Below are 18,666 nucleotides of genomic sequence, written 5' to 3'. Positions count from 1 at the left end.
AGTTAATTGGCTGAATTGTAATCTGGGTAAACGGTCAGTTGAACAGGTGTACCTAATTAAGTGGTCGCACCTAATTTAAATTAGAATGGAGCTTTTCACTGTTGGTACATAAAACATTTGTTAAATGTAGTGTAGGAATTAATAAGACACTTTTTTTCTTTCAAAAATAAGGAAATATGAGCATAAGCAATACTACAAGGTTTGTCTGAGAGTACGGGGGCTGTTTGTGTGTTTTTTGGGGGTTGTTTTGTTTTTTGTCCTCCTTTCCATGCAGGCTGACAAAGCCTGACTTAGTTTCACGGATGCAGAGCATGGCTGCTATATGAAAGGCACTCGTATATCCCTCAGTGTCCCTGGTGTTTTAACAACCAGGCACAGTTTGAGTCGCTTCTATGCTCATGACAGCGTTGACACAGAGATTGCAGTTTGTCGTTTGCCCTACTAGATGGTGCCCTTTGCTCAAATGTTTAAACAGCATCCAAAGTATAGCAGGCTTTTTCAACGCACTTGCATATCAGTTTTGTCCCACAACTTTTTCACTTACACTTGCAACCAACACTCCCACATAGTTGCATAACACTGGAATTACGTTTACGTAACCCCTCTGTGCTGCAGTCATATTGCCTAAATATTGCAAAGCACTGCTGTCTCAGATAATCATGGCTCAAAAGTGCAGATGTGTGTAATTGTCTGGTTTTAATTACTGCAGTTTGTCAGTTAACACTAACATGGGGGGGGGGGGGGGGTCATCATCTATAAGACAAATCACGTCTTCAAATACCAGAGCTGACCTGAAGTCACGTGTATAGCTGTCAATTTGAAATTCAGTCACACCTCCTGCGTGGGCTGTCCAGTCTGTTAATCCACTCGATAAATCCAAGTCACGCCAACAGACTAATGTACAGACAAGTGAAAGCTAACATGGTAAACCTCAGTAAGGCGATGCACCGCCGCTTGCTGCAGTAAGAGTTTCATAGAACTGTTCAACACGTTGGTGCAAAATGTCTCACAGAGGTTCAGTTGGGCTGAAGTCTCGTGGCTGCGAAGGAGACGAATCCCATCGGTCTTGTACATATCAATAGTGTGCCACATGGGTGCTGATAACAAGCACCCTTATCACTGCTGAATTTCTAACAATTGATAAGCTTTGTGTGGACTTATGGTAATGGTGCAATAAGGACACAAGTGAAACCACAATGCACTGGGACACAGCCGCCAGATTGCTCACGGCAGACGTTCAGTGCAGTCACCTGTCTGTATCTGCTTTGGCAGCCTTCCACGGTGTATATAGGAAAGTGATGAGTAAGTTTATAGAGCTTTAACGTCACACATTTTCTGTCCGTAGCCAGACTATAAATAGACGGTGAACGGTGCTTACTTTGTGCTCTTTTTTTTTCTGGGATTGGTGTCTTGAGTAAAAACACAAAAACAATTCTTGTTATAATTGATGATAATAATAAAATGCAGTGAATGCCGCACATGCGTAAATGCTGTCCTAGGTGGACAAATGTGGCAAAGTCGGATGTTACTGTAAGTTTGTCATGATAATGAACAACTTGTCTCTAACACACTTCTGAGTTTTTTCTCCCAGACATTACTCAGCTCACCTGTCGCCATGACAACCACCCCACCAGTGACAGCATAAGCAAAGCCTGGGTGTGGCCCTGACAACTAAGATTGTCATCTAGCAAAACACAGTCTTGGTTAACAAGGGGTCATTTTATATTTGCAGTGAAGACACTTAATTGCTCATTTATGGACGAGCAGTGGGGGGGCTTTGGTTTCAGAACTCCCCAGCACTTTAAAAAAAATCCTGGTGTCAATTTTTTTTTTCAAATGGTAGTTTTACCTGATCAGGTTATCAAATAAAACTTCAACTAATGTCCCTCCCACTTTCTTTTTTGGCTCAAATACTTTGGAAGCTTATTTTAGTGGGTTACCGTTTTCCTCATGAATACATTCACATTCATTCAATACGAGCACATGACACACACTGCAAGAATTTACTGCAATTGCACTGTACAACTGAAGGGCGTGGTGGGAAAATGTTACCTGCAGAAACTTCGCCATAACAATCCGGTTATGCAGCGAGCATGTGCTCATATTATTACTCCCCCACCCCCCACTCCCTTTCCGTCCCTGTAGTTTTTCCATTATCTTAGAAGTTTGCTTCTGGGTATCTCTTTATTGACTCTTCCTTCTTATCCTTTCCCAATTATTTTTGCAGTGTTTTTTTTAAATGGTGCAATTAAATAAAACATTATTACTGAAAAAAATCAAAGTTTAGCCCCACAACACCACCCTGTTTGTTTATTTATTCATATGCTCCTCATTATCACTGACCAACACTTATTATTATTATTATTATTACTAACATCTGCACTACCACATGAAAAGCTATTAAAGAAGAAAAAGCCCTGCATGTGACTACACAAAGCAATGCCCTTTTCAGATAATTGATAATTTATTGCATAAATTGCACAAAATGTGTTAAAATTTACAATTACATGTGTGGGCTCGAAAAGGTTTGTGTTTGTTACGATTCTATCGTGTTTTGTATGCAGAAAAGCCTGTTAATCTGAGAATAGCTATAACTATCAGATATAGTCCAGTAAAGAGGGTTTTCATCTGAAATGCAGTGCATCCAAATGTATGACAGCTGTAATATTTGCAATCCGTTTGATTTGAACTTCGAAACAGGAATATTTCATTTTTGCCTCCACCAAAGAGGTTATGTTTTCAGTACTGTTTGCATGCATGCACGTCAATCTCAAGTTTTAGTATGCTGATTCTGATTATTACTTTCTGATAAAACTTCATGGGGATGTCGTGTTAACCATCTGCTGAAATTTGGCTTATATCCTGGTCAGCTTGATTTATTGATCGAAAACTTACAAAAAGCCTTATAACGTAGAAACTGTGACTCTGTGTGGTTTGGATTTTTAGCATACAAAGTACCATTTAAAGATATAAAATAATGGCACATTTGACCTGTGTGTGTGTGTGTGTGTGTGTGTGTGTGTGTGTGTGTGTGTGTGTGTGTGTGTGTGTGTGTGTGTGTGTGATTGAGAGTGAGAGAGAGAAAACTACTTAATAAAAACTGTTTAAACCTGATAGTTGTTACTAAACATTTAAACGAATTATGCTACACAATGAAATTAAATAATACTCAAAATGATGTCAAGTGTATTTATAAAGCCTTTAACAGGGCAACAAAATTCTGCACTTTTTTTTATTGAACTAAAAACATGTTGAAGTACGTTTAAAAGCGACGTTGCTGTCTTGGAGGAGGTTTGCTGTCATCAGACATGGAGAAAAATGAAAAACGTTTTAGGATGAAACACTAATGTTTTCGTGCTGGTGGAGACCGGCCGGACTCTCACGTCTCAGCCTGGTTATAAGCATTTCTTTTTCCAACAGGGTTTATCATAGTTCCTTGACACGATGCAAGACAGACAACATTTCCTCGAGTGGCAGTTGCAACGCTAAACAGGCTGAACATGCTCCTGTACGGTTGTTTGTTTGGTTTTTAATTCTCTATTTTCAATTTTAAGAAGAGCAACATTAGCGCCCCCCCCCCCTCACGTATACCGAGTACTGCGCAGTGGAACTCCTGCCTTTCTCGGCTCCTCCTTGCACACCACACCTTTCTGTGAACTCTCCCGGCCGGGCGCGGTTCCCAGGGTGGAGTTATACCGCCACTGCTCCGAGAACAACTACAACCAATCTGCATACTTAGCGCGGCCGTTACAGCTGTCGGTGCACTTTTTATTTTCCCTCCGGGCCTGCGCTTCTCTGGAAGCCCGTTCTGTCGATCCGTTCACAAGAGGGGCGCTGAGTTGGGAAGATGATGGCTCCGGAGCCGCTGCGATCAGCGACAACCATCCGGGTCGCGGAGGATACTTCGCTCGCGCTGCCCTCCGACAACAAGTTGCGGTCGGGACAGCAGCGCGTGCTGGACCAGGTCCACAGCATTAAGAGGAGCAAGTCCAAACACGGCAAGAGTGTCAGAGCTCCTTCTCCTACAAGTATGGAAATAAGTTTCTACAACTATAATAAAACAAAAAAACAAAACCCAACGTGTCTGTGGGGCTCGTAAACTGAGCGTTGTGTTACCTGAGTAAGATGCGTCACACAACTTCCATTGAAGTAGCACCGCTTAACGGGCTCGACGTGCTTTTTTAAAATGTGCCACGTTATCCTTTCCTTTTTATTTCTTTCCTTATTTTTGTATAACTTCACAGGCGCATCTAAGTTGTAGGTTGGAAAGTAGGTGGTTCAAATATGTTTCGAGGCTTTTTGGTATCAAAGTGACAGTTTTGTTTAAAAAAAGAAAAGAAAAAAGACCCGCTGTGTGACACTAGCAGGTTCCAGCAGGCGTGAGAAAGGCGTAACGACGATTGTTGACGTAAGAATTTCTTCTGAAAATGGGTTGAAACTGCGCTGTAGGAAGATTTTACCCTTTAACAAACACTCGATTGTAAATGGGGAGAAATCAAAGCCGGAGTTGCGGACGCACCTCCGGCTATCAGGTTGCCTTCTTCAGTGTGCAGCTGCTTTGTAATGTTTGAGTTACTTCTAGGATCTTAATTACCTTCAGTTGTTGTTTGCTGTTATCTAAAATGACTTGTTCACTTGTAGCCTCCGTGTGACACTCAGTGATTGTGTGTGTGTGTGTGTGTGTGTGTGGGGGGGGTTCAAGTTTCTGCTTTTTGTCATCATTCATACATACATACATACATACATACATACATACATACATACATACATACATACATACATACATACATACATACATACAAATTATTATTATTTTGTAAAAGTGTGTGTGTCTCATATCTTTCTTTTTTTAAACAGGTCCACCTCTGCCGTCTTTCACAAAACAAACAGATTTCGCCTCGTTCAGATATTCTCCATCCAAAGCAAATGGCACCTTCCGCAGCAAATCCACTATGTCTGCTGGCACCACGAAGGAGGTAATTACAGCAGCGCACAAACCTTTCCCAGCAACAGACTGCTTATGCTCAACATGTTTATTTTTGCTCGTTATGTTCACACAGAAACAAATTAATTTGGCTGCTTCCCTGTTAGCAAGGTGGCTGCCACAGCAGATGGATCTGCATATTTGATTGAGAGCTGATTTTATTTTATTTTTTTAAACCAGATGCTCTTCCTGTAAAACGTGTGTCTCTTTCACTAGAGATCTTTGCTTATCTTATCAGAGCCAATAATATGACTAAATCTGCATCATGTTAAAGACACTGCTGAATTCTTGCTGAACTAAATGCCTTTTGGTTTCCAGCTTCTTTAAACAGATATATGCAAGATTGTTTTTGGTTATCTTGTAATTCTCGACAAGAAAAGCAAAAAACAAAATAGATGCTTCCACAAATGTCTGCCCATTTCCAATGTGTGCGTTTACAAGTCGGGGTGTATTTGTGTGTGTGGCATTTCTGTGCCCCACCCTTCAAAATGAGGGGGTTTATGTTTTGAAACTCAACTGTGAGAAATTTAGGGTTGATGGAGCAATTGGATGCAATCTTAAATTCAAGGAGGATGCCTATTAGTCCATATGTTAGTGTTGACACCAAACGGGAAGGCTCGCTCAGTCACTGGTGATTTACGACATTGTTTTAGGAAATGATGATACTGGCTGACGACTCTGTAGCTACACGGGTCTCCTGGTGTTCATGCCTGAGGTCATCTCAATCCATACAATGTTCTCTTGTACCGAAAACCCTGAAAAAAATATGCACGTTTTCTGCTCGTTCGTTTTTCTTCTCACAAACCGGAGTGTATTTTTGCGCTGGTGTGAATCTGTTGTTTTTGAATGTTGTTCTGTGAGTCTTGCCAGGAGCAGTCGGGGTGAAACAACTCATTTACAATACCGAACTATTTGAAATTCCATAGCTAAGTGTAATGCTCATCGTTCTCGGTGTGTGTGTGTGTGTGTGTGTGTGTGTGTGTGTGTGTGTGTGTGTGTGTTTTAATATTTGTTTGCTGCGTGTTGTCCTGATTTGATCTGACAGTGAGTTGAGGAATGCGGCGAGAGTGTGGTGATGTGCTCTTGCTGATGAAGACTCATAATCATCACATCATGAAACACTTATGTCGCAAGGTCGTTTCCAAATAATCCACAGAACAAAAATAACACAAAGTTACTTAGTGAAGAAATTGTATCCAGCAGTTGGAATACAACGTGTTGTCTAGTGCAGCATTTACAAGCACCCAGAAGAAAGTATAACAAACTGAATTACTCACAGTTTTTGTGTTTGTGCGGTTCTCACATTTTTATTAGCTGAATTTGTCATCTATGGATTACCATATTATCACGAAACAGTCGTGCCCATTAAGTTGCAACCTTGCACGCAGTGGACGGACAGGCCACAAAGATATACCGTTAATGTCTTTGATGCAGATAACAACTTTTTTTCTGTATCTCGGGAGCCACCTCGGTCTCAGTTTGATGGGACTTGAACTGAGCTTTTACAGTTCTGTTGGTGGTTGTAGCCGCTTAGGAGCTCAATCTGCTCATTTTAAGGGCGCAGGTTCGATGCCTGGCTGCTCCAGTTTTTAGTCTGCGTGGGGTTCAGTGTTGTTTGGCAGTATGGTGAACCCAAAGTTGCTCTCTGATGTGTTCATCGGAGTATGAAAGTGTGTAAGTTTTAGATAGGTGTAGAATAAAGTCCTTGTATGAATGGGTGAAGGAGGTGTGTTATATAAAGCGCTTTGCGAGTAGAAAAGTCCTACATAAGAAGCAGCCCATTTACCCTTTTTTTTCCAGTTTCTTTGCTGTTTTTTTCCAGATAAGTTGGCTAACCTGTTATAACTCTGCACCACTCGACTATAATAATAATACCTGTGCTGTTTGATAGGGCTTCTTTCTGGCAACACCACATACAGTAAATCTGTGTTAATCCCAGGTATAATCTCTCCTCGTAACAGAAAACAATAAAGCCATTTTTTTATTAGTCTAGTGCCAGAATAGAAGCATTGTACTGTTTGTCTCTGTATTCTGGACGTGCTGAGTTTGCATTTGTCCACATTGTCCTGTGTATGAAAGGTTCTCGTGGCTCACTCAGGCTGTAGCTGCATGAAGGGAGCACTGTGAGAATAAACACACTATCTTCTCTTATCAAGTGTACTGTTGACATATCTTTCTTTCACCATGTTTTTACTGCCTGCTATCATGGCTGACGTATGGATGGTAACTCAGCAACCAGTCCAGTTAGGAACAGGAACGAGCTAAAGACCAATAAGAAAATTCATGTGTGTACCCGGAGCGCCTGCTCCACCTGTAGCAGGTCCTCCTTCATAATAAACTCTGCGATTGAAAAGAGTGAGCTGAGGCTGTTTGGTTTTGTGGTCGTGTAAAGGCGAGGTTTTTCATTTCCTCCTTTCTGTATTTTTTTTTCAAGCCAATACGAGACGAGCATTTAATTTGGTGGATGACTAATCAGTGAAGCATTAGTGAGACATGTTGGGTCCTTACTTTATGGGAAAGCTTGTCAAGTGTGTTTTACATGTGAACAAACGCACACACTGTCGTGCCCATGCACACACTTCATAGATTTCATTTATTATCCTTTTAATTTTGCACTCTTAAATGATGCACAATTATGAGATTAAGCTGGCAATTACATCAAGATCGTGAATACAGGTTTAGCAGGTGCTCAGTCTCACTTGTGCACACAAAGCTCCTCTGTTTGCTCCAATGTATCATCAGTCTTAGAACAGAAATGGCTTGGGTTAGTCTCAAATGACGGATATTTTGTTACATTCGCACGTATGGTCGTTTGCTTTATTCTACAGGTTTCCTGAGTGTAAACCGAGAAAAGGGAGGATAGGAAGTGGCACGCAGGCTTTGTGTCAGTTGAAATTTTCCTGTTTTGGGTTTCCGGGGATCTTTGAAAACTGTTCTTGTGGGAAACCAGGTTACTTACCTTACAGAGAAGCCTTGAAGTTAAGATGTTGTGGAGTTTTGCAATGTGTCATTTGTATCTCTGTACTTTTGGAAAACCAACGATGCAAATGTTGCTTGGACAGTAAGTAAATCTCTCTCTTTTGACAATGCAGACGAGTCGTACTCTATCCACTAGAAATTCTGGAGGAAGATATATGAGTACCTCCGGTGTTTGGGAAGAGAATATCAGTGCCTCCACCTGGCCAAAGACTCCCAATGGGATAAAACCCAGTAAGAGTGACCCTGCCTTGGCTCCACCTTTTTCTCCTGCCACTGGACCTGGCATGGTGATCATTTTGTGTTTTACATTTTTTCTGTTCTGCGTAGTTCACATAGAAGTACCAACAAAATGTTCTAAACTATTTTTTGTTGCTTTCTAGAGAATAAAAGGACAGATGGCACAGGGCCAAAGCACCTTTCAAACTCGAACAAACAGACACAGTGTTTCATCAGTGACTAACGGTAATGCGATCACCAGCAGCCAGTCGCGCATAGTCCGGATGCCCTCCACCCAGTCTCAACATGAGGGCAAGATGGGTACCATCAAAATGGAGAGTAAATCAATGTAAGGTCACCTTTATTCTGGCATTAAAATGTAGCTTAATATATATTTTAAAACTTGAAATTAAATCCAGACTGTTTACTAAACTCAGAAGAGCGTATTTCTTTTCTAATTTCCTACCCTTGCCTACATTCCTGGGTGTGTTTCTCCAGGATGAACAATCCAGACCTGACCCTAAAGGAGGCTGTAGAGTTTTTGGGTAGCAGTGAGGAAAGTTACCAGCAGTGGGGAGCAACATTCATCCAACACACCACCTACACCGACGAGTCTGCCAAATCAGAGGTCCGAGCAGGCACACAGAAGATTACTGTACATGCTTATTGTGAAGAGAAACACGCACTCTGTATAGTACAGAGTTATTATAGTTTTGTATTTTTAATTATTTAATTAATTAAATTAAAAAAGTAATTTAATTAATTATTTTAATTTCTAATTAGCTATTATTTTTATTATATCTTGACTTTCTGTTTTTAATTCAGTTTAGTTTTAGTTGGTTTTGAGAGTAATGAGGCTTTTTAAGAAAACAATTCACTTCAGTTTTTATTGGTTTGCATCATCAGGCCAGAAGTTATTAGAGAGAACATCCTGGTACTTTATTTACTTAAAAAAATATGATCCTCTCATGTTCCCATACGCAAAGCTTATGCACACGTGTGATGCACTTTAAATAAAAATGCATGAGCATCTATTAGTTTCTGAAAATAGGTGACAATAAGCAATGCTAATGCATGATTTGCATACTACTAATTAATAAGTAATGAGCTTGTAACTGCTTTTGCTTTCATATCACATCAAAAAATTCTCTCCACCTCTCCGCTTTGTATTTCTGTGTTGCAGGTTTTCCAACTCGGGGGCATTCCTACTCTGGTGGCCCTGCTGAGAAGCGGCAATCCTCAGGTGTGCCAGGTTGCTGCTGGAGCTCTGAGGAACCTGGTGTTCAAGAACCAAAATAACAAACTGGAGGTTCAGCGCTGTGGTGGTATAGCGAAGGCCCTTCAGCTGCTAAAGGAAACAGATTCTACTGAGACCCAGAAACAAATTACCGGTAGGAACTTTGACTGAGATAGAAGACACTGACATATCATATAGAAACAGAAATGAGGTAGTAGTGATTCCAGTAATAATACAGACAAATGCAAAAAAAAAAAAAGAAGTGAAATAGAGCGAACCAATTTGATGATGGATGAAATGCCCAGAAAAACAAATGGACTGTCTGGCTTTAAACAAAACTAAACACCGGTTGCATGTATTCTCCTTTGGTTGCCATATTATAGGCCTGCTGTGGAACCTGTCCTCTGCCAACGAGCTGAAGGAAGAGCTTGCAGCTACAGCACTGCCCGCCCTGACTCAATGTGTGGTGGTGCCTTACACAAGCTTGTCAGACAGCGGTCCGAGTAGCTACATTGACCCCTCTGTCTTCAGCTCTGCCACAGGGTGCCTGCGGTAAGAATAAGTCTTTGTAATGACAGCGATCAGTCAGTTAATATCTTTTATACAGTGGCTATAAAAGGGATTTATATATGTTATACCATCTGTTTTCACTTAATTTAAGGGATCACGTATGTATATTTATATGTATGTACACGCTGCAATGATGATTTCATGGTGGTTGCAGGAACTTGAGCTCTGGTCGGGGTGGACAGAGGCAGGCAATGAGAAGCTGTCCTGGCCTTATCGACTCCCTCATGAGTTACATGAAGTCCTGTGTGGCAGAGCAAAACCCCGATGACTCGGTAACCACTTAAACACACAGTTAACTCTTTTATTACCAACAATTCAACCTTTTCCCATCAGTTACAAGTATTCATAACTTTTTCACTGGTAGTCTAATGATTCCCATATAACAGTACACAATCGGGCCGTGTGGCCAAAATGCAGAGTTTGTTTTGTCTGCTGTCGTCATCGCATCAGTAAAATCAGTAGAGCTGAAACAGTTAATTGATTTTTCAGAGACGTCAGTGACAGAAAGTTAACCAGTAACCGATTAATGATAATTTAGCAAATTGGTTATTAGTCTTTGTTGATATATTGATTATATTGTTTTTGTCATTGTAAACTGTCTTTCAGTTCTGCTTGTAGAGCTAATCGGTATTGAAGATAAGAGATAAGATAAGATAAGACTTTATTGATCCCACAACAGGGAAATTTTTGCATCACCTCAGCTCAGGTACAGATATCAGAAGAAAATACAAAAATACAAATAAGTGCAATCAATGAAAAAAAAAGTAAGATAATACACTACATACAGCACACACAGTATGTGATTATGGATATGGTTGGAAATATGCAAGACATAAACTGTATAGCTTGACATAACTATTGTACCACTACTATTCCTATTTATAGATACACACACATGTACACACTAAATATACATATGTATACATATACATACATATATACCTGCACACGTCCATACACATGGAGGGTCCATTATGCATGAAGTGAAGTGGTGGATGTTCAGTGTCCAGTGACTTATGACATCGTGATTCAGGAGTTATGGAGTCTAACTGCTGTTGGGATGAATGATCTGTGAAAGCGCTCCTTCCTGCAGCGAGGGTGTTTCAGTCTCTGGCTAAAGGAGCTGCTCAGCCCACTCACAGACTCATGCAGTGGGTGATGTGGGTTGTTCATGATGGATGTCAGCTTTACTAACATCCTCCTCTCGCCAACCACCTCCACAGACTCCAGGGGACATCCCAGCACGGAGCTAGACCTCCGCACCTGTTTGTCAATCCTGCTCCTGTCCCTGTCCGTGCATCCACTCCCCCAGCAGGCCACTGCATAGAAAAGGGCAGATGCTACCACAGTGTCATAGTATGTCCTTAACAGAGTCCTACAGAATAAATAACAGAGTCCTGCAGACTCCGAAGGACCTCAGTCTCCTCAGCAGGTGGAGTCGACTCTGGCCCCTCTTATACAGGACGTCTGTATTTGTAGTAGGGCTGCCACAAACGATTGTTTTGATAGTCGACTAGTCACCGATTATTTTTGCGATTAGTCGACTAATCAGATCATCATCCATTGGAGTAAAACGTACAGCTTATTGCACCAGCAGCATCTGCTCTTATATAACTATCATTAGCTTACAGCTTTAAGTGTTTAAGGTCTGTGCTAACTAGAAATAAAGACAAGATGATAGTTTATTAAATTTTAATGAAATTTGCAGATTGTCTCGGTGAAGTTTAATAAACTCCTTGCTATCTAAAATATAACAGGACACCGGAGTAAATTCTTGAGCATCTCACACTTCTGATAATCAGCTGTCTGCTTGACATTTATTCAGCTGTGTAAAAACTATAACTTTAATCTCAGCCAAACCGATTTACTCAGGAACAAATAAAATACTAAAGAAAGCCAAACAATAACATTTGTAAGTTATCTAAGTGACTTATATATCATGTTTAACCTGAGTAGCGAAAGACGGTGGTGGGTTTGAAAACGATTTGCTGGGAGTCCGGTGTTCTCACGGCTCTAGTTAGCCTTGCCCCCGGCTAGCTATCGAGCTAGTGGGTAACTGACGTCTCCGAAAACGTCGGAGCGCTTTTGAAAATATGCGGTGTCCTGATAAACTGAGCATTTATTTGAGGTTTACACAGCTACATTCTCGGCTGAAAATATGTTAAACGTTTATTTTGTGGCCCAGAAAGAATAATAAGAGTAATATTAAAACTAACTAGCTGCCGCCATTGTTGGAAACTGAGCAGGGCCGCGATGGGCCGCGCTATGAATTCTGGGACACAGTCTTCTTCTTCGGGGTTTAACGGCAGCTGGCATCCTTGTACATGCAGTGCTGCCATCTTCTGTTTCAGTCCGTTATTACACTCTTAAATCCTGCCACTTATTCCTGCGTCTTTTGGGATCTTACAAAGCTTCAAACGACGCGTCGACTATTAAATCAGTCGTCGACGATTTTGATAGTCGACGTAATCGTGACTAGTCGACTAATCGTGGCAGCCCTAATTTGTAGTCCAGTCCAGTTTATTGTTGAGGTGAACACCCAGGTACTTATAAGAGTCCACTATCTCAGTGTCATCAGTGGCATCACCAGCCTCATAATCATTGGGCCCTTCTTTGTCTTTGTGGCTTTATTGTTTTTCTGGTTCACACCAGTTTGTGTGTTTAAATTGTGCGTGAGTGAGCAGTTTTCTGTTTTTGGAATCATATCTTGTGACGAATCCTTGTGTAGTCAAAGTTGTACAACATTTATCTTGCGTCTCCTACAGAATGTAGTCAGTCCAGATTCCAAATGTGTCTTTATGTTTGTTTTTTAAAAGCATACCCATGTGAATGTACATATGCTCACTAAATTACATGCTTATTATGAATCTGTGCGTACCTGTAATTTGTGGATGTTTCAGGTGTGGGTGTGTCCTTAATTCTATGTTTATGTTAATGCAGAGTTTACACAGACTTCATTTCATGAACTAAAGCATAATTAGTGAAAGTGCAGGCAGAGATTATCTCATCGCACAAAGAACATAGAGAAACATAGCGTTACCTTGAATAGAGCTTCCCATTTGATCCAGTTGTAAAACAGTGATCTCATAATAGTATATAAACACAGGTATGTAGTGTTTTTTGTGAAACATGCAAACAAAAAGCACTTTTATATTTACTATTAAGTATGAATTGATGACTGTTATTAGCTATTTTTTTCTACTGCAGTCTAAATATGTTGTCAGCAGACTGACTGTCTTTCTAGTGTCTGACACTAAAACCGTTGTCCAGTTCATCATCAGATAGGTCTGCTATGCTGTTTATGAGTCATAACAGACAAAAGTATGAAAATAAAACCTTTAATGTGAACTCTCTCCTGTTCTTTAGTCCTTGGAGAACTGTGCATGCATCCTCCATAACTTGTCCTACAAACTGGAGCAAGAGTCCCCCGTGAGTTTCATAAACTACAACCCAAGTAGAGATGCCCAACACGAGAAAAGCCCCACAATTGGATGCTTCAGCCCTAAGAGCAGCAAGGCCCAAAAGACGGTGGGCACTAAGCACAATGCCTGTAGACTATTTTGTTTGTTGGAGTCTTTCATTTAAACTTGCCTTCTCTGCTTCTCTCAGTTCTCCTTTGATACTGTGGATGCTAGCCCTCCATCAGGTGTTAAGTGGTTGTCCCATCCCAAAGCTATAGACACCTACCTGTCCCTCCTGGAATCGTCCGAGAACAAAGCCACTCTAGAGGCCTGCTGTGGTGCTCTGCAGAACCTCACTGCCAGCAAGGGAAACGTGAGTACGAAGAAGTTAATTATTAGGATTATGGTGTTACTCTGTAACTGGATTAGCTCAGGTTGATTTATGAAAGAGGAAAGATGTGAAAGTTTTGTGAGAAAGGGTGGAGTTGTCTTTGTATTTCAGGTTTGTAGATGAATTTCACTTGTTTTACAACACAAAACATCTACACGTTAGTTAACCGTGTAAGTCACAACATAATGTAATGAGCTATTGAGCACATTTATACATATATACATGCATGTTTCTCTGATTCTTTTAAAAGAAACTGTACATGCAACAAATGGCAAGTTGCCCTGTGTGACATTCATACTCCAATCGATATAATTCTTTAACTCTTTTGAAAAGTGTTTTCAAGCCTCTTCAGGCACCAGTTGTAAGGATCTGTTTTTCCCCTTTGTCCTGTGCAGAGCTCTAAACCGTCTTATCATTTTCTTTTCTGCTTCACAGTTTAAAGGTGAATCTTGTTCAACCTCTTGCAGTTATTCTCCCATATACAGCGATGTGTGGTTTTGTTGTGTTAGAAGTGAAGAAAGCTATATTCCAGTTATTAGTCACGATTAACTGGTGACAGCAGTGTTTAAACCAGCTGAAGCTGTTCTTAAACTTTCCTCTGCCAGCTCCTTAGTGCAGATTCTGTATAACGTATCAGTGTGGGAATATGTCTGGAGACTTCACAGTGACTGGCGATCCAGCCTCCTCCACACTGGCCTTAACCAAACAGGATGTTTCCTTCAGAGGCAAAGAGCAGCTGAGGCCAGTGTCCCAAGCTGATTCTCCCAACACTGTCTAGAGTTCATGTGTGAAAATGGCACATGGTTACAGACACTACTAAACATTTTGAAGTGAAGAGAAGAGCCTGTTCTTTGACATAAATCTCATATTTCTAACCTCCTTAGACCTGAACTCTTCCACGGCAGCATTTTTAATTTCCCTTTGATATTTGGGCTGATTGGGATCTGATGAATATAAAAACAAAGAATTACCTGATTTTTTTATTTTTTTTTACCTTATTTTTGTTTCTAAGAAAAATCAGAGCCACATATGAGGATATTCATTTAAAATTTCGATAGAACAGTAGCAGCATAATGTCCTCGTAAGTGGATATCAGGCCCTTGTAGAGCGAAATTGCGTATTTTGGTCTAAATAACCCAAAATGTGACGTCCACATATGTGGAGGTTAAGAAAGTTTTCAGCAAATTGCCTTTTCCTTAATTCCGTTGTGGGTGTTGTTGATGTTTTTTCCCCTGTGTTAAATAAACACAAAAATTAAATAAATTCCTCTTTGTAACCATTTCAGGGGTCAGATGCTGTGAGCCAAATTTTGGTTAGTAAGTCCAGAGATCTGAGTCAATTTGGACCTCTGCTGAAGCCATCTAACCCGAAGCTTCAGAACACTGCCTTGTCCTTGTTGGGTAACATGTCTCGGACCGACAGTTTGCAAGGCACCATGGGTAAGAAGTAGGATAATGGTAGCGCACAAAAGACTTTGACTATCCAGTTTTCAGATATGCAAGTTTAGTCCACATACAATTGATTTGCTGTTTTCTTTTAGCAAAGCAGATCTTGCCTCAGCTCGGAGAACTCCTGCAGGGTGGGCCCAGTCAGTTGGGAAATTCTGACGAGTCTGTAGCAGCAGCTTGCAACACAGTGCTAAGACTGATGTCAGCAAACAGTGACACCAGCAAGAAGGTCATCAATAATGCCGTTATTCGGTCGCTATTTGACCTCAGTGAAGACAAGTGAGTGTTTTTTTTAAATATCATTTGCAGAGGTGGCAAGCTTCAGCGTGTTTCTATGACCGATGATGACTTCTTTTCTTTTTAGGAAACTTACCAAGGGAAGCAGCGCAGCCTCGCTGCTGCTGTACAGCATATGGCAAGACAAGAATTTGCAAAGCTCTATGAAAAAGGTAAATTAGAAAAGGGAGAAATGGCCTAATGGTACAGCTGAGGTGATGTTTCAGTGATGTGCTTATTGTCTTTACATTTCATGCTAGTTCATGCTCAAACTTCCTTGCTGGGAGGGCCCAGCTTTATTGGTGGACAAATGGATGGGTGTTTATCATGACTCCTCAGACTCTTCACTTTCCCTTCCCTTCTGCCACACCCAAAACATCAGTGAATAAAGAAACATTAGACTGGAATCCTGGTAGACTTGTTTTCAGTGCTCACGGTTTCATACGGGAGGAGTAATCCGTGGAAAATTGGGGCTGTCGCCCCCACAATAAAAGCCTGAGGTGGAGGATCGAAGGAATATGAGACATTTTCTTTAGATTCATGCAGCTATGTTCACCTTATTAACACTATCTGCACCATTTCTGTCAAAGATTAATGCGTCACTAGTAAAGAAAAAAATGTGACAGATGAGTAGAAAACATTTTTCCCCTCGCCGCTCTAAGTTCAGAGGGCTTCACAATTATTGCAGGGGTGTGTTGCAAACACCACGCGTGTTTGCGGACTAGTGCATCTCTGCAACATCTTTAACTGATGGAATCTATTGAACCCACAGATGGGGTTGACCAAATCAGCCTTCATCAACGACAACATAACCCACGTGGTCTCGCAGCTCGAAGGACAGTGATCGGGCGGGATCGGCAGCAGTAACCGTAAAAGGTACGATTCCAGTTTGAGTGGCTGTATTTGTTCACATTTTCAGACCAGTTGGGATCAAAGCAACATGAAATCTGAAGATGTCTTTTTTTCTCTTTGCCACTCGCTTTTCTTTCTTTTCATTTCCCCTGTGTGCTTGTGCCCGTGCTTGCAGATAGAAACCGACGTGTTCAGACACTGCTGTTGCCACACCCTTCCAACGAAGACAACAAAAAAAGAGAGAAAAATGATGCTTTTTATTAATACCATCTGGATAGAGCCTGACAATTGCTGTTCATTGATTGATGCTTTGTACATATTATAAAGGAAAGAGTGCTTTTAATTTTACAATTAATCCTGTGGTCTGTTTGGAAATGTTTGCCTGTATCTACGTAGGTAGGCTGAGAGTGCTTAAGACGTGTGTGTAGTGTGTGCTGAAACTGGCTTGTTTTAGGTTGCAAGTCCCCGTACACCAGGCAGCCACCGTACACCAGGCAGCCACCGTACACCAGGCAGCCACCGTACACCAGGCAGCCACCGTACACCAGGCAGCCACCGTACACCAGGCAGCCACCGTACACCAGGCAGCCACCGTACACCAGGCAGCCACCGTACACCAGGCAGCCACCGTACACCAGGCAGTGTGGATTGACAGTGTTACCTGCAGCAGAATGTTACTTGATTCCCATCACTGTCAAACGTGTCTGCACAACTACGACTACATAACTAAAAGTTATATGCAGAGAGAGGTCTGAGCAGCCAAATATGAAAGCTTTCTGACAAAAATCAAAGAAACAAATATGACTGTATTTGTGGTATAATTGCAGTATGTTGAGAAATATGATTCAAAGAAGGTTGTTTCTTTTAAAAGAATAATAATATATCCCCACCACAGCCCCATTTCTTGATTTCCTTTAGTGAAGGTAATAGATTTTCATGTTGAATGCACTAAGAATACATAAAAAAGGTCCAAGCAAAGATTCACTTTAGCAGTACTTTGATTTTCAAGGTTAGCAAAGAAGCGCTATTTTTAATGTACAAATGCACTTTTATTTTTTATCAACATTCTGTCACCCTAAAGAGTCAAGCACTAGTTCAACATTTAAATGTGTTTACTTGCTTTCTTTGACATTAATATCATGCTTTTGTTTGTACATGAAATAGAAGCTACAACTGGCAGCTCGTTAGCCTAGCATGTAGACTGAAAACAAGCTCAGAGAATAACTCAGTAGTGTCTTCATTATTCATTAAACCACATAAAACAGAATTGTTGACAGTGGAGGTAAATTACCTTCTCTTGTTTCCAGGGTTTGTGCTAAACTAAGCTAACTGACTGCTGGCAGTAGCTTCATTATATACAGGACAAAGGTTATCTAACTTTTCAAGCAGCTATTAGCCGTGTATTCAGTTTTGGACTCTATCTTAGTACTGAGTGCTTGTCAATATTCACTTTTTTTAATGCTATATATATTTCTTTTTTAAGTATTGCTTTGTTTTCTTGTGGGGAACAGGGACATGGAAAGACTGGGATGTAGCACACAGCATCTAGCACCCATCACTTTGCCTCACTCATGAACTATGTGTAGAAATTTGAACCAGCAGTAAATTATCAGTCAGCACTGTCAGCAGTTAATTTGCTGGCTGACTCTGAGTGTTCTTTGACCAAATTCAGATAAATGTTGTGGAGACAATGAAGGGGTCGTGCCTTCTAACCAGCATTTTAATGAATTACGAACTGCGCACCAGTCGAGGGAAGAGGAGCTGCTTTTACAAGTGTGTCATGTTTAATAGTTGTTTTTATTAAAGCAGCTTACAAAGAGGTTATTTGCAGGATATCTGCCGTCATAACCGAACTGCCTGTTTATTGAACACAGATTTTAAATTTTTGTAAAACTGAAATGCTTTTGGAAAAACCACCATTACACGTCATAAAACATACCTGCCATGAAACACGGTGGCAGGCAGCTATGGGGCTTTCCCAGGGCCACAGGGTACAAGGCAGGGGGCTGTCTTTCTGCTTGGGAAATGGCTGTATTGAGGTTCATTTGATCAATGTCAGTATTTGCTTAGAATGTATATTTTTGAGAAATGTGTGTGTGTGTTTGTGAGGCGCATAAGTAGGAGGCTTGTCTTTCACTCAGAATAAATAAAACATGCCAAAAATATTGCGAGTTTTGTTTTTTGTTAATTTTCCAGCGACCTTTAAAATATGTGATAAATCTATGCATGATTTTCAAAACCGTGAATCACTCTGAAGCGAATGCAATATTCAGAATTGACTGTTGTGAATGAGTAATAATATTTTTCTTTCT

At 40.8% G+C, this 18,666-nt stretch overlaps 1 protein-coding gene across 3 annotated transcripts; it reads left to right on the top strand.

Annotated features, from left to right (window-relative positions):
* The first annotated feature begins 3,649 nt into the window (after positions 1-3,649).
* pkp1a (plakophilin 1a) lies at positions 3,650-18,517 on the top strand. Of its 3 annotated transcripts, XR_013904153.1 has the most exons (16): positions 3,651-4,028; positions 4,858-4,976; positions 8,077-8,250; positions 8,344-8,528; positions 8,678-8,807; positions 9,363-9,570; positions 9,800-9,968; positions 10,141-10,258; positions 13,353-13,514; positions 13,596-13,760; positions 15,064-15,217; positions 15,319-15,505; positions 15,591-15,675; positions 16,275-16,378; positions 16,530-16,920; positions 16,993-18,517. XR_013904153.1 is itself a non-coding variant. In XM_080295120.1 (15 exons), the coding sequence occupies exons 1-14, from the start codon at positions 3,848-3,850 to the stop codon at positions 16,344-16,346; spliced, it is 2,109 nt and encodes a 702-aa protein (XP_080151246.1). In that variant the 5' UTR covers positions 3,650-3,847; the 3' UTR covers positions 16,347-16,378; positions 16,534-18,517. The 3 variants fall into 3 exon arrangements, 2 of the variants coding, with proteins under 2 accessions (XP_080151246.1, XP_026009172.2); XM_080295120.1 differs by having other exon boundaries at positions 3,650-4,028; positions 16,534-18,517; XM_026153387.2 differs by having other exon boundaries at positions 16,530-18,517.
* The last annotated feature ends 149 nt before the right edge of the window (positions 18,518-18,666 follow it).

Source organism: Astatotilapia calliptera, chromosome 20 (genome assembly GCF_964374335.1).
Source record: "Astatotilapia calliptera chromosome 20, fAstCal68.1, whole genome shotgun sequence".
Classification (NCBI taxonomy): Eukaryota; Metazoa; Chordata; class Actinopteri; order Cichliformes; family Cichlidae; genus Astatotilapia; species Astatotilapia calliptera.
This window is presented reverse-complemented; position numbering and strand designations above follow the sequence as displayed.